This window comes from Pteropus vampyrus, unplaced genomic scaffold (genome assembly GCF_000151845.1).
Source record: "Pteropus vampyrus isolate Shadow unplaced genomic scaffold, Pvam_2.0 Scaffold10, whole genome shotgun sequence".
NCBI lineage: Eukaryota > Metazoa > Chordata > Mammalia > Chiroptera > Pteropodidae > Pteropus > Pteropus vampyrus.
Genome location: NW_011888791.1, coordinates 6326595 through 6344291, shown reverse-complemented (window position 1 = coordinate 6344291; position 17697 = coordinate 6326595). Strand labels below are relative to the sequence as shown.

General features: G+C 30.7%; 1 protein-coding gene across 1 annotated transcript in view; it reads right to left on the bottom strand.

Annotated features, from left to right (window-relative positions):
- The window catches only part of MDGA2 (MAM domain containing glycosylphosphatidylinositol anchor 2), an 815380-nt gene that overhangs the window by 110266 nt on the left and 687417 nt on the right, over nucleotides 1-17697 (bottom strand). Inside the window, exon 9 of the mRNA XM_023521599.1 lies at nucleotides 4499-4768. Within this exon, the coding sequence (XP_023377367.1) occupies nucleotides 4499-4768 (270 nt within the window). The remainder of the gene's footprint in view (nucleotides 1-4498; nucleotides 4769-17697) is intronic.

Genomic DNA, 17697 nt, shown 5'->3' with positions numbered 1-17697 from the left:
ATAAAAGTCATCCAAATAGGAAACAAAGAAGTTAAACTGTCACTATTTGCAGATGACATGATTCTCTATATAGAAAACCCTAAAGACTCCACAAGAACACTACTAGAAACAATAGCAAACACAGTAAAGTTTCTGAATACAAAATGAATGTTCAAAAATCTACAGTGTTCCTATACTCTAATGTGTCAGAAAAAGAAGTGGAAAAAATAATTCCTTTTGCAATTGCAACAAAAATAATAAAATACCTAGGAATAAATTTAATGAAATGTGAGGGAACTATATAATGAAATCTATAAGACCCTATTAAAAGAAATAGAAGAAGATACAAAGAAATGGAAAGATATTCTGTGTTCTTGAATTGGAAAGAATTAACATAGTTAAAAACTAAAGCATTATACAGATTTAGTGCAATCTCCATCAAAATCTCATTGGCATGTTTTTATCAAATAGCACAAAAAATCATCAGATTTGTATGGAAGCACAAAAGATCTCGAATTGCCAAAGCCATCCTGAGAAAAAAGAATGAGGCATCACTCTGCCTGACTTCAAATTATACTACAAAGTGACAGTAATCAAAACGGCATGGTATTGGCAGAAAAACAGACACTTGGACCAGTGATACAGAATTGAGAATCCAGAAGTAAATCCATATTTATATGGGAAAATAATTTTGACAAAAAAGCCAAAAACATACAGCGGAGAAAGGAAAGCCTCTTCAATAAACGGTTCTGGGAAAACTGGAAAGCCACCTGTGAAAGAATGAAACTAGACTGTTGTCTATCACCACACACCAAAATTAACTCAAAATGGATTAAGGACCTGAATATAAGACTTGAAACAATAAAATGCACAGGAGAAAACATAGGAACTAAACTCAAGGACCTTGGTCTTAAAGATTTTATGAATTTGACCTCAAAGAAAAGGGAATTAAAAGCTAAAATAAATGAATGGGACTGCGTTAAACTAAAAAGCTACTCCTCAGCAAAAGAAATTGTCAACAAGGTAAAGAGACAACCATCTGAATGGAATAAGGGCCTAATATCCAAAATATACAAAGAACTTATATAACTCAATAACAACAACAAAACAAATGATCCAATCAAAAAATGGGCAGAGGACCTGAACAGACACTTATCCATAGAGGACATACAAATGGTCAACAAAATATGAAAAGATGCTCAACATCACTAGCTATTAGGGAAATGCAAATCAAAAACACAATGAGATACCATCTCACATCTGTTAGAATGGATATAATTGACATAACAAGTAACAACAATGTTGGAGAGGATGTGGAGAAAAAGGAACCCTCATACACTGCTGGTGGGATTGCAAATTACTACAGCCATTATGGAAAACAGTATGGAGGTTCCACAAACACTAAGAATTGATCTACCGTATGATCCAGCAAATCTTCTACTGGGTATTTACCCCAAACCTACATCTTGAAAACCTACATCTGAAAAGATATTTGCACACCAATGTTCATAGCAGCATTATTCACAGTGGCCAGGACATGGAAGCAACAGAAGTGTCCTATGATAGATGATTGGCTATAGAAGTGCTGGTACATATATACAGTAGACTATTACTCAGCCACAAGAATAGATGAAAATACTGCCATTTGTGACAACATGCATGGACCTCTAGATAATCATGCTAAGCGAAATAAGCTAAACAGAAAAAGTTGAAAATCACATGATATCACTTATATGTGGTATATAAACCTAAAAGCAACAAATGAACAAGACAAGCAAACAGAGACTCATGGACATGGACAATAGACTAGTAGTTATCAGAGGGTAGAGGGGAAGTGGGAGTGGGGAGGTAGGCGGGGCTTAAAGGGTCAAATATGTGGTGTCAGAAAGAAATCTAACTATGGGAGGTGAATACACTGTATAAATATATAATCGACATGACAAGTAACAACAATGTTGGAGAGGATGTGGAGAAAAAGGAACCCTCCTTTTCCATATATATAAGGCATATATATATGCCTTACTGTTAAAGTGTACAGCTGAAACTTATTGGATTTCATTAACCAATGTCACCATAAAATTAATTAATTAATTCATTTAAATAAAATGAAAAAGAAACAGAACAACCTCGTATAAAACAAACAAACAAACAAACAAATAAATAAATAAAAACATGAACAGTGCACTATAAATCAGGATGACCACTGTTCCTGGATACCTTTGCTTATTGTCTTTTGCTTTACAGGACAATATTCTTATAGGCCCTATGACTTCTCAGTGAATTCATCTGCACTCTCCCACCTCCATATTCCCATATACATTGGACACACATGATATAAATGGAGAAAGCAGGTGAGAACTTTTGAGCTTTCCCGGGAGCTAAAATAAATATAGATATGAAGGCTGCTATTTCCTTTTAATTCAATTCTGTACATTTTGATATGTAATAAGATCAAGTCTACTTTGGGGTGGCTAATATTCATTACAAGTGGAAGAGACATGAAGTAAACAGACTGTCTTCCAAGATCTGTTTCATGGATAGAGAATGTATGCATAAAAATATATATATTGTTGCATGTATCATATTCCCTTTCTTCTGTATACCTTCAAAGGGTTTTAAATTGTGAGATATTCATAAAGATTACTACTTCTCACATGTTTTAGTAGAAATGGCCTTTCAAAGTTTCTTTTAGACATCTGTTTTTATGAAATCATTGGTTTCTTTATATGTCTTCCTAGAGTATATTGTATTTGGAATTCAATCATTTCCATTTCTCATCTTTAAAACTATCTTCGAGTGAATGTGATGATTTTGAAAGAATGAGGTTTACCTGAAGACTGAAAAGTAAGAGTGCACACTAGAAACAAATTAATACATGGGGCTATTTCCTCTTCTTCTACAGGGCAGCTCATAAAAGATTTATTTTTTTTTTTCTGGAACTATCAAAATCTACTTACTGCACTCCATGGATCTGAAATGGAAAAATGGAGCTAGTTTTTCTTCTGGTCTCAGCTTGTCTTCTAGTTCAAAAAATGGGATTTGGATCACGTAATAGAGAGCAAATGAAAATCTTGCAAAGTCAGCAGAGTCTAAACTAGTCTTAAGTTAGAAAACAGTATTACCAAAGAAAATTAGAATGTGTATAAGCCCTAGAAGTTTGAAGAAAGAAATGTAGTTAATTTTATGGGGTAGTTCTATTCTAGAGGATTAAAGAAAGGAAGATGCTCCATTTGTACCAATATTTAGAAAACAACTGCCTTTGAAAAATTCATAATGATTTGGGATAAAACATATAAACAAGGAATGAAAGTATATTGTGTAATTTAAATTATGTTGTAGAATAATAGAGCACATTCTCTTTTAAAGAATCCTAGTGATAAAAATTAGCGATTGGATCATCATACAAGTAATATTATCCTAGTGATTTTTGGTTTTGTTTTAAAAGTTCACTTTAAGAACCAAAATAGAAAACCTTGTACTTTAACTGAATGTTAGTAAAAGGAATTGTGAAACAAAAAGGTGATAAGATCCAGTAGAGAGGACATTTTTATATTCTTTGCTTAGTCAATTCTATTTTAACTACCTGAATTACATTTCAGGAAGCAAAAATATCTTAAGGTTATTCATATTTAGAGTAATATAAGATCTTATTAATAAGAATTTATATTACCAATGAACAAGTTTTAATCAAATCTGAAAGATTTTAATCATGATTTTTATAATTATTTTTTCAGATTATATACAATGTCCAGTTTCTTCTTTTACTAGCATAAACACTCTAAATATTGTAACTAACTTTATCTAGAACAAAATAATAATGAAAAGGAGCATATCCTTAATGTATACCTAAATGCTAGCTTATAGAAAACACAGATTTACTTTAGTATTAAATTATAAAAATAATTTAAATAAGTACCTAAGATTTAATATAGACTTCATATTTCTTTCAGTACATTAAAAATGACATAAAAAAATATTGCTACTTCTCTCTAATTCATTATTATGCTACAACTCTACTGCTTTCCCTTTGAATATCTGTGAACCTATGATAAGCCAAAGACAAAATGGAGATTCAGCATATATTAAGAGGTAATAAGTAAGCAAAAAAAGAAAGAAAGAAAGAAAGAAAATACTCTTTCTGCAATTAAGAAACCAAAATAAGTGTCAGTTCGCAAAGAATTTTAGACTTGTAGAAGAAAATATGTATTATTTGCAATTTGATCTAAATAAAGCTAGTTAAGATTTGTACTTTATTACTGAAACACTCAAAATAACTGACCTCATCGCCAAATATACTCGAGTTCACGTAAACTTGTCTAATTCGATAGACTTGTGAACTATCTTAACTACTAAAATAAACTTGCCTTGAAAATAAATGAGTACAGCTCTAAGTAGAGCAGTCAAGCTGCTCACAGTATGCTCCATCGATTTGCAAAATGCTTTCATTCTTATATTAATATAAGCCTAAGATACGTGGGATCTAAAAAATATATATTTAGCAAAATATTTAGAATCTTACCTGTAACAAGAAAGCTGCATCTCCCGGCTCCAGCTTCATTTATGATGCTACAATTGTAAACCCCATAGTTTTCATTGGAAAGACTCTTGACCGGGTATTCTGTGTACTCTTGAGAGTCAAACTGACCCGTCCGTAACAATTTGTTGCCCAAGCGCCACTCATAGGTCAGTACCCGTATTGGATAGGCTCTCAGAACCCGGCAGCTCATAGTGACACTTCGTTCTTGTCCTTGTCGGATTTCAAGAAATGCTGGTTCCACAGTAGGAGGATCTGCAGAAAAGAGATGTTAAAACAGATAAAATATGTAGATTGCAATAAGCCAATGGCTATTCTTATTGTGAGAAGCTATTTTTAAGAACATATCCAGCAGCAGGAAAGGAATATAAAACGTGGGTGGAGAACATATTTAGGTTCAGAAATTTCAGCTGGGAATGGGAACATGATTTACAGTGTGGGCAGTGAATGAGACTCATCGCTTTTAAAAAAGCATTTACAGGTGAAATTAACGGTTTATTTTCAGCTGCTTCCCAGAAAAGATTGTCTTGACCGTGTTTGGTTTATACTGTTAGCAGCCTGATAATGTTCTGGAAATGAAATGCAGTCTTCAAACTAGCATGAAACTTTGAAGCAGGTAAAGCCATTGATTCAAGTCAGTGAATTCTAATTATTCTGAAGTGAGGCTCAGTCCTCAGGTTTCTGGGTACCCATTATCTAATAAAATAGGTAACACAAATATATGTTTATTTTTTAAATCAGTCGGTCTAAGCTTATTTAACCGCCAGTCATAATATCATCTGTAAATCCAAAGCAAACTTTGCAAATTATACTGCATACAGGTAGATGGATGTGGTTTTAAACTCACTGCAATAGCTCATTCATCTGGCTTAATTATGATTTTTTTCCATATACATACTTAAAACTTACTACATTAGATATCTAACCTTTTAGTTTTTGATGGGAAGATTTCTAAAAGGTATTACATACTTCTCTCATTATTTAAAGTAGGCAAAACAGAGTCCATTCCTTAATGACTCCCAATGGCCCTAATAAATGACAAATATTTCCAGAAAGCTAATAACAGGATTCATTTAATCAAAGAAACTGTATGAGACCACACAAGATTGAACTGCACAACACAATCACATCCTTGATTAAATGTGTATGGCAACCTCTTGAGTTGTGTGGTACAAAATTACAGAACTCTACCTGGCATCCCTTCCATTAAGATTCTAAACAGGTTTTAGGAGTACCATACCAAATGTGCCTTCTGATATTCTTTATGTGTTATTCCATCTACTTTTTATACCATTGCTCTCCCTTCTCATTGGCAATCTGTTGACTAACCCTTCTTGCTTCTTTCAACAAATATCTTTAAACTATCTTCTTAATTCAAGTTTTATTCATAAATTCAAATTTTAACTCTTACTGTATAAAAAAATTTCTGTCTGCATATAGTTTATGATCTAACACAATAGGCAGACATATAAATAGCTAATTTACAAAATTGAAGTACAATAAACCATTCTAGTGTAGAAAGTAAAGTGAATAACACTGAAGATTGACCTGAACAGGCATCTCAAGAAAGGTGTGTCTTTCAGAATATACAGAAAATGATCAGGTGGGTAAGCAATAAGAGAGGATATTCCAGGTAGGGGGGTTAGTATGTGCACAATATATATAATACATACTGTTGAATTGTACACTTGAAACTTATTGGATTTTGTTGATCAATGTCACCCAAATGATTTTTAATGAAAAACTAATTTGAAAAAAAAAAAAGTAATAAAAATAAAAAAAATAAAAAGACTGCTCTGACAGATAAGAGGAGCATGAACCTCAAAGGGAAGAGTCTATAGTTACTGAAAAAATGGCAAATCATTGGTAAAGGCCTGAACTAAGGCAATATCAGCGGGAACACAATGATACCTTGGACAATGAAGTGGATAATGGCATCAGTGATGAAGTTAAGGAAGAAAAGGAGGAGTAGTTTGGGGTATGGTGAGCATGATGAATTTGCGTACCTGTTAGTTACATAGTCAGTATACCTACTAGGCAAGTGTTTCTTCATTTCCAAATATACAGGTTATATTTTATTATTTCTCTTTAAATTTTTTGCTTAACTGAATCAAAGTCAGAAAAAATAGTTTATATTTTCAATCCTCTGAAATTTGTTGAAACTTATTTATAGCCTAATATATAATTAAATTTTGTTCTGTGTGTGCATGCTTCAAAAAAGGAATAGTCCGCAGTTTGGAGTTGTGATGAGAATCTATTGGGTTAGTCTGATAATGGAGTTGTCCAAATCATCTATATAGTTTGGTTTTGTTTTTGCCTCCTTAGTCTACTTGGATTAGGAGAGTGTTAAACTCTTCTAAAAAGGTAATCATTTTTTTTTTTTTTAATTTCTTCTTGTAGTTCCGTCCCTGTTTTGTTTTACATATTTTCAGGCTATGTTATTAAGAACATACAAATTTAAAATTGCTTTATGTTATTGATAAATCTTTTATCATTATAAAATGATCTCTTTTATTTCTATTAATGTTTTATTATTTAAACTTTATTTTGTTTCATGTTGCTAAAGTTACCCTGGTGTTCATTTAGCTATTACTTACATGTTATGTCTTTTCCATCCTTTTAAGTTTTCAGTATCCTTATTTTTACTAGTACCTCTTTTAAATAGCATGTGATTACAATCTATTTTTTCTAGGAATTCTGATGATTTATTTATTTTACTTACCGCTCTTGACACATTATTAGTTTACATTTACTGTAACTACTAATATATTTGAGAACAAATGTACCTTCTTATTTTTTATTTTTTGTTTGATTGTCTTTTAGATTAATGGATTGAATCATTATTCCAAACTTTTTCTGCTACTAGTTCAGAATTTAACTACTCTGCTTCTATTATTTAATAATTATCTTAAAGCATGCAACATGCAAACTTGTTATTCAAAAACTTCAATTAATACCGCTACCGCCTTCCTGAATAAAATTAGAATCTCAGAACACTTTGCTCCTTTTATTTCCATTCCAACATTTGTTACTGAGCTATGAATTTTAATTCTCTCTGGTTTTATGAAAACCTATTGAATATTATTATAATTTTATACCTGTACTTTTAAAAAACTTATTCAGATATATGCTAGCTTATTTGCCCTTAATTACTTCTTTAATTACAGAACTTCCAAATCTGTGATAACTTTCCTTTTACATCAAGTACATCTTTTAAAATTATCTTTATTGAATTTTCTAACCTCAATTTTCTAAAAACATTTTTAATTTCATTCTTAAAAGATATTTTCCTTATACATAGGCTGATAGGTTAGCAGTTATTTTATTTCAGCACATCAGGATATTACTCCATTATCTTCAGATGGCCATTGTTGCTGTAGAGAAGCTCAAAGTCTCACACTTAGAAGTGAATATCTTATTTTCCTTTAGCTACTTTCAAAGTCTCTTTGTCTTTGATGTTCTACGGCTTCAATACAATGTTTTTAGGTATAGAGTTTTATTTTACTTATAGTTTGGAATCTTAAATCTGTTGATTTGTTTGGTGTCTTTTGTTTAAGAGATTTTTATAAAATTCTCATCATTGGTTCCTCAAATAACATCTGTATTCTTTTCTATCTTCACTTAAGAATTTTTTCATTATGTCTTCCATGTCTCTTAACCTCTCTTCCAAATTTCCATTTTCTCAGTTTTGCTGCATTGGATTATACATAAATTCTTCTGAGCTAATTCAGTTAATTAATTCTTTCTTCAATTCTGATTAATATGCTAAACTCATTCATTGTGTTTGCTGTGTTTTTAATTACATTAATGTGGTTTTCATTTATAAATGTTTTGTGTAGTTCTTTTGTATACCTGTTATGCCACTACTTTTATACTTTCCCATTACTTAAAAAGGTAGTAAGGCCTGTGTTTTATTTCTTTAAACAAAGTAATTATTTTATACTGCCAGTTATTTCTAATTGTGGTTTTAAGGGATTTTTCTCTCAAGGTATCTTGTTTCTGTGTATTCTTTGTTAATTTGAATTCTGTGATACTTGTTCTTTAAAAAATATTTATAAGAATACTTTGATGCCTAAGATGATGATTTCTTCCTCTAGAAAGATTTGTATCCACAGACAGCTATTGGCATCAATGTCTAGGATCTCATTAATCTAAGTTCATGGCTCGAGATTTTATTTTATGCATCTAGGGGACGTGATTTTGAATTTAAAATCCACATAAGAATCCATCTTGCGATTATAGCTTTAAGTATGGTTTCCCATAACACCTCCACCCTACTCACTTCAAAAGCAATCTTTTTTGCACTCACTGGAGAGTAGAGTGGGGAGTAGATTAGGTTTACTTCTGCTTTACTCTTACCTTGTGGATATAGTTGTTTGAGTTCCAACTTCTTGGGGGAAGGGTTTGAGGTTCTGCACTTCTTGCCCAGAGATGCCATCAAAACTGAAGCTCAAATTTGCCTGTATCGGCAAATGCCCTCAGGGCAAAGGTTGCCTCATTGTACTGCTTTTGTATAAATTAGGAGTGATATTTTTAATATAAACACTTTATTGCTTTTGATAATATTTTTAGAATATTTCCCAGCATTTTCAACTGTTTGCACTGGAAGGGTTTTACAGAATATTTTGTCTATTATATGCCCAGAATCATATCTTTCTGATAGCCAAGTAGAAATTTAGATCTCAATCTCAGAATGGAGGCCTGACTTCAGGCTGAAGTTCTGTTAAGATAGCTTAGAGTGAGTATAAACAAAAACAAAGAAAATGCCAAATTTGAATTTACTCTTGAATGTAATGACTTATGGGGTTAGAGGGGAGAAAAAAAGCTCCTAAAGGAAAATAAATATAAATAGAGAGATATGTAGATTCAGAGTTGTGTTACAAAGATTAAAGGAATTATATACTTCAAAGAATATGAAGTGATCAAATGTTTCAAATATTAGCAGGACACAAGTTAAGACTGAAAATATATATTGTTTTTGACAAGTTTAATATCATTAATGATTATAGCAAAAGCAAACATACAATTTGGGTTATAGGTTTTTGCACATGAAGGGATGGTTAAAAGGTAGAGATCAGAAATAACAACTATTTGCTCAAAAGTATTGTTTATGATTAGAAAAGATAGTTATTTCTCTTGATTCTTTTGCAAAATATATTAGGAGTTTATACATTTTTCTCAATCTCTACTATCACCATTATTACCTCTCATATGGATTACTACAAACGTTCTACAATAGCTTCCTAACAGGCCAATGTGCTTCCTCTTTTGACCTTCTCTCATTCTTCTGAGATTTTTCAAATGTTCTTTAATAAGAGAAATCAGCTCTTGTTATTTTCCTGCTTAGAACACTTAATTGACTCACCTCTGTTTGTTAAACGAGCCTACAAGGTTCTGCAAGTTCTAGCTTGACCATATTCTTAACCATTTTCATTTTAATCATTATGTTTCAGAGGCAGATTTTCTTCCTGATCCTGCATGACAAGCTTTTTCTGGACCCTGGCCCTTTGACTATCTAAGATGTTCTTTCTTTTACTCTTTTTGTGACTGATTTTCATCTTTTAGATTTTACCTCTTTAGAAAACCTGCTCTTGACTACCAGTTAGTAAAGCATCTCTTCTACTGTTAATTTTTAATCAATTAAAAATAAATAAATAACTGTAGTGTTTTTTTTTACTTCCTGCATAGCACCACCATTTGTTCACAGCTTGTTTATGTAAGCTTATTAAAAAAAGGAACTTAAAACTCTCCAGTCATTGCTGCATCCTCTGTATCCAACAAGTACTTAGAATTGTAGTTAGTGCCAAATCATTATTGAATGAATAAATGAATGCATAAATGAATAAATGAATGAATGATGTAAAAGAGTAAAGATGTCCATTATATCTTCAATATTCCTCCCATCAAGACCTGGTGGGTTCTATGTCTACTCTGTTAAATCTAGAATGGCTCTGTGATTACTTTGACCAATAGAATGTGGTAGAAATGGTGCTATGCAAATTTCTGCATACAGGCCAAAAAAGATAGAGTTTCACTTCCCATCTCTTGAAATATTGCAGGAGTCCTGAGCTGCATAATAAGTCCCACTATTGTGCTAGAGAGATCATGTGAAGAGTACCTGTGATTATAAGAGAAGGTAAGGGCAGAGCTAAACCCAGCCTTCAGCTGTCTCCACTAAGGTTTCAGGCACGTGAAGCCATTCTGGACCTTTCAGACCAGACTAGCCACAAACAAAGTAACATCAAGTTATCTAGATAATACCATAATCCACATGAAGCTAAAGAATAGCTTGCTTAAGCTCTGCTCAAATTATTGGTTCACTAGAGATGAGAAAACGTGACATAATAAAATGTGATTCTTTTGATCTTCTAGGTATTGGAGTAGTTTGTTACACGACAACAGATAACTGACACAGATGCCTTTTAGCCTTCAAAATTCAGCAGTTTGCTATTATAAGTGAAGTCTCTGAGGCAAAAAGACAAAGGAACAGGGAAATTGAGGGGACAGAGTTTAAGCGACAGACCGTGGGATCCAAGCTGGTTCTGGAAGAAAATTAATTCAAAAGAAAACTAATGAGGGAAGACAGTCAATGGATTGAATTACTAGGACAACTTGAAAACTTGAAAAACAAGTACACTGAGAATAATGGAGTCAGAAGACCAGAAAGTTACAGTCAATAAATAGAATTTTGCTGAAATTTAATATATCAGAAGTAGAGGTCTTTGGATTCATTACAAGATCAAAAATAATACCATTGGAATAAAATGATAATGCAGAGTGGAGATTAATGATACTAGAGTCAAGTGTAAATAAGTTAAGTGAATACACACTTACTCTCAACTTATATTTGTATTTGTCTAACAAAACAAAGTATTTGCAACTGCTTATCTTTCTTCTTATAAATTTCGATTTAAATGGCAAAATTTATAAATGTAATTAATTGTACCTAACAGAGAAATATCCTAAAATATACATTTACTTTTTCTATGAATGATTTTCTGTGAGAATTCTTTGAATGTATCTGACCTATTCGATTACTTCAAATAATGGAGTTTTCAGATCCTCATTATATAGGAATGTGCCACACATGCAAATGTACAAGACTCAGCCCACTCAATTATTAATGTTCTATAAAGACATCTGATAGTGCTAGGTTAAAATGCTTCAAACACTGTGTTTTCATTAAGTTCAATAGAGCCTAAACTAGAAATCATCTCACAATAAAGGTTTTTATTACAGCTATTTAAAAGATTGCCCAAACTACTTGGAATCCAGGATAGTATAAAACTGAAAGCAACAAATGAACAAGACAAACAGAGACTCATGGACACAGACAATGATTTAGTGGTTAGCAGAAGGAAAGTTGGGGGAGGGGAGGTAGCTGGAGGTAAAGGGGATCAAATATATGGTGATGTAAAAAAAATTTATTTTGGATGGTAAGCACACAATGCAATATACGTATGATGTGTTATTGACCTGTACACTTGAAAACTATATATTGACTGATGTCACCCCAATAAATTTAATTTAAAAAGTCTAAATAAATAAATAAGCTAGAGAATGTGAAACTGTGCTCATTATAATCCAATTAAGTTTGCCTATGGATAATTTCTCCTGTGATATTAATGAGTTCAGCATTTTGTTCTTTGGAATACATTATGACTAAATGTTGTACGGTGAGGACTTGGAATATGATGAAAGCTGTAGGTGTCAAAAAAGTTAGAGCTCATTATTTTGATATAATCAGTTTTTCAGGGTGTAAAAGTTATTCAGTATGCTTTATTATACAATATTTGACTTTAAGAAACTGAAACAAATAAGAGAGAAAAAGTCCATTTATATGTGAAAGGCTTAAAAGTAAGATTGCTTAGGAGAAATAAATAAGCGCCTGTGTATGTTTTGTTCAATTAAAAAAATGATTCTAAAAATATACCATTATATTATACTGAATGTATTCACTTACCTTAAAAATCTCTGATTCAAAAGTTTGTCAAACTATCTTCCTAAATATATCCTGAAGGATTATGGTGATAATAATTATTATATACAAATTTTTATTATATTTTTTGATATTGATTAAGTGCTAATTATTATGTTAAGATATTCAGTTTATCTTTTTATAATAGTAATTCTTTTTTATAGAAAACACAGAGGCACAGAAAAATTAATCAAAGTCAGCCAGCTAAAAAGTAACAGAATAAGGTTCAAACAAGGCAATCTGTTTCAAGAATGTATATTCTTAATAACTTGCTTTTCAATTACAAATACTACCAATGTTTTACAATTTAGCTCTCTCTCTAAAGAGGATTTTGAAAATCTTGCCTTATTGGTTATTTAAAGTTATCAATTAAAATAAACATTGGTCTATTCACATTATCATTTTGAACTCACAAACTTGAATAAGTTAAAAGTAGAAATCATGTTTTGTGGGAAGTATAAAAGCATTGCAAAGCTGCTAGGTTGAAAAAATATATTTTTAATGATGGATTTCAAACCAGACTCAAATTGAAGTTCATATAGCAATATACTTCATGTAAATGAATTTTGGTATTACTCATATATTAATATATACAATAAGTGCATGTAGATGAGCTCTCTGGAGGTAAAAGTTTAACCTCTTGAAGTTATTGAAAATTTTGATTGGAATAAACTCGTTAACTAAAAGTGCTCAAAATTAATTCTTATTTTAGCATTTTCTATTCTTGTAACTGCTGGTTCCACATGTCTGGCAAGTGTTCTGAATGGGAGGAGAATGGTTTTAATGTTTAAATCCATATACAAATGTCTAACTTATTTGAAAAGAGTAATTCATAAAAACACAAGATCACAGATAAATTTGTACTAGTATTTCCTAATAAGGAGATCAGAGATCCGTTCACATGTTCTTTGGATGTTGTGTATGAATATAACTTTTCTCTATTTCTTAAAAACAATTGCCAAATTCTGATGAGCACCAAAACTCTAAGCAAAGTAATACTGTTGATTTAAAAATAATAATAAAAATCTTTAAATATGAAAAATTCTTCAAACTAATTAAAATATTAATATAACCCATTTTTAAGTCTTTAAGGTAATATGAGGCTATAGATATTAAATATGCATAGGGCTATCTTCAGTTTATTTATAGTTAAAAGAGGACAATGCTTGCCTGTTTAGAGAACTTCAGAATAAGTATGATTATAATTATTTAACCCTTAGAGGATACACTGCTTAACATGTACACATTAGGGTCATTTCTTCTCAATTCAAATGCTTGTCCAATAAAACACTCTTTGGCTTTTTGCTGTTTTTTATGGAAAGACACCTAGGAAAATTTCACTCAATAATAATTTTTAAAAAATCCAACACTTGGATGAGAAATCTGGGAGTTGGCATGTTAATAAATAAAATTCTTGCATTGTTCAATAAAAACAGCGAAACAGATAGATTTAGCGTATGAAAACTTTTCGTTCTATCTCTGTTTCTTTTTCTGAGTTTATGTGTTTTTCTCTCAAGTCTTTTCATTGATCTTGTACTTATATCCATCTTAGTGGGAAGGGAAATGAAATTTCAAGAAATAAATGTGAGTTATCTGTTTACCAAGGAATACTAAACATATCTGAACCCAGACTCATTTATCCTCAAAATGTTAACTGTTTAAACTTCACTATGAGATTTTTCTAAGCATTATGTTACTATTTGGATATAGGTTCAAAAGATCCATATTTAATTTGTATCAATGAAGAACATAAATATTTAGAGATAATATTTAGAAATAAATTTAAAAAGAATTGTTAAATGTATTGTGGCTCCAATATACAATTAAGGTATAGGAATAAGAAATATTGATTTATAGATGTGACTTAGGGATTCCTCCAGCAAATGCAATTCCTACCGGGAATGTTTAGAAAAAAAAGATGAGGCCTTGGGAATAGAAAAATGAAGTAAGCAGAAGGCAAGGTAAGAAGAAATGTTTTATGCATATGTATTTTGGCAAACATAAAAGAAAAAGGAAAAGTTAAGGTACTCAATAGAGTAGAAGTTCTGCATTTTTAAGGATGGAGAGGTAAGTGATACAGTGAAGAGGTGGATATTTTCCTTGAGTGTGATGGAAAGAGAAGGGAATAGATTAATAATACCAATGTACCATTGTTGTAGAAATTAAACAAAAACTATATCAAATTTTTTTTCACCCATCAATAGAGAATGGCCATTTCTTTATCTCTAGAATCAATGGTAGCATTTGGTGTGACTTTATAATTTGAATCAGAAGGTAAAAAAACAAACAACAAAAAAAATCCAGCTTAGCAGTTGGTTAGAGGTCCAGGCTAAAACTTGCTTTTAGGTATATAATCTGTAATACAAGAAAACAAATTTACAAATAATTTTTGAGAATATAAGCAAGGTTGATACTAAAAAGTCTCTATCATATCAGTTAATAAGTATAATGTCATTAATTTAGTATATTATATTTAATGCATTGTCTTTATTGCTTTGCTTAATGGCTATCGAGATCTTCCATTTATTCATTCATTTTCTTAGTTGCCTAATATAATTTTTATTCTCATATTTTGCTGAAAATTATTCTCCCAGAATGGAGTTTTCAAAGATATTACTTTACAGTTAAGAAGGAATTATACTTTTCTTACTCATCTGTTCTTTAAGATTGTGTGCCATTGTTGAATCTAATGTGTAGATAGTTAAGAATTGATTCTAATTTTAATAAGTTTAGATCTTAGAATATGCACAAACTATTGCTTTATATCTTTCAGACTTCATCTCATTAGAATTTAAGATAGAAGACAACGTAGATTATCCAAATTATGTAACTAGGGACATGGGGACCAAATTCTCAATATTTTATAAGTTTTGTTTAATAAAATGAAATATTAAGATTAAGAAGACCACATGTCATGTTTATTAACAAGCTACCAAAAAGTAAAAATTAACTCAAGAACTTTTATATAGAAAAAATGTCAATTTTAAATTTTCCTCCTCAGAAAGTAGTCAGGCTAGAGTCCAAGACCATCATGTTTTGCTTGAAGGATAATTTTAAATGTCTCTGAAAATGTTCAATGGAAGAGGTTTGAATTATAAGTTAAATTTATAATATTTTCTTCCTTTCATAAGGATAGACAAATATTAAAAAAAAAAAACAGAAACAGAGAGACTGCTTATTTTCTTTGTTGATAGTATTATAATTAGAAAACCCATTTATTTTATTTCTGCCAATGCTTCTACATTCAAATATGAAAAGTTATTTGATAATAGCTCCAATAAAGTAAAACATGAAGCTACATTGGTCTACCAAAAATATATTTAACATGTTCCATTTACACCTAGAAGGCCATTCTACATAGCCATTTTATACATTGATTGCTCTAATTAAGTCATAGTATTTTACTTAAAAAATAGATGCCTACTTTGACACATATAATATAAATTCATTCAGCTTTTACAAATTGATTATATAGATAATATAGAGCATTAACATAATAGTAAACTTAGTAGATACAGAAATTTTCAGGAATAAAGAGGGAACTCAGAAAAAGAATTATTCTTGAAAATCTTGCTATAAAATTGTAAAGCCTAATCTTAGCCCAAAATGTAGATGATGTGTTGCTTTAGTCTTGGCAGTAATGAGTTATAAAAATGGACTCCATCTTCAAAAATACTAAAGAGTAGAAGTTACGTCATTTTCAGTGTTATATTTAGTGTATACTTTAGTTATTTTTTTTTGAAGTTTGAAAACATTATGTATGTGCTATGCATTTATACATAAAATATTTTCAATAAAAAAAGCAAGAAAACAAAACTAAAATGTTAATAGTTCCAGTGGTTTCAAAATTGTATCATATAATAGAGGTCACATTCTTTTAATTAACTCATTTTCCTTATAACAAAGATAAACATTCTGATGAAAAGACTGTTAAGAACCACTCATACAAAGAAAAATATTTTATTAGTATATCACTATAATTTAGTATCAAAAAAATGGGCTTCTTCATTTACTTTAAGGAAAATATTTTGCATAAATGCTAATAGTTAAGAAATACATTGTATATGTTTATGTAAAAATGGGAGATATAAGTAGTAATTTACACAGCCATGTATTATTATGCTATTGGCATTAATTACAGGAACATTTAGTGGATGCTTTCAGGATATACTTCAAAATACCCAATAACTACCTTAAAAAACACATATCACTTCATTATATTTCACATAGTGGTAATGGCAGAAGCAGCAAAGCATTTTTATTTTGTTGTAAATTCTTGTATGTCAAGTAACTGTAAATCTGGGAATTATATTTGGTAATAGAGAAAGAAATATTTTTACTGTTTCTATCAAGTCGTAATTCTTCATTTGCAAACATTGGGAAAATATTACAGAAGCCCTATTTAAAAAAAGCTGAATATTTCCTGAATACTGACTTGGAGATGCAAGATAATATTTATATCTCTATTTGCACATATCAGGATTATTTTGGTAACCGTATATTTATATTAAATACTGAGTTTGCAAAATAGGTCCTTTTCTATACTTTCTGTAAATGTAAACACAGTTGGGTTAGTATTCAACTTTGTAAAAATGTCTATGTCTCAAATTCTGAAAAATTCTTTATTATGTTTTTTTAAGAAACAGCACATATTATATTAATAGTGAGGAATTGTGAATATCTATTAATAGTGAGGAATTGTGAGAAGCACTATAGTAAGATATATTTTCTAACTTTCAAGAAACTTCAAGAGACTGAACTAGCAGATAAAAAATAAAAAGTTATATATCCTTTTAAATACTACTATATGCAAATCAGTGTGTCAGGCACTGTGAGAAATAAGACAAAGTCCTTATCCTCACAGAGCTTGTGGTCCACTTGGAGAAGAAAAGGCATAAATATGTGAACATTTAAATAACATAATAAATAAGTTCAATAGAGTATAAGAAATGCCAGGTGGTAGGTGTGAAATGAATAGCTTAAATATTAATGTTCTCAGTTTTCACAGGAGGATAGCATAATTGTGGGTTAGAATGATCTAAGTTTTCATGAGCTAATTTTTAAACAATCTTCTAAGTGCACAAATAAGATTGGACAGAAAAAATTGCAAGAAATTAACATTTACTGTGGAAAGATGCTGGGACCGAAAAATCAAGTCATTGTACTCTGCTTGAGTCTGCATTTTCACTTAAAATATCCGGGCCTC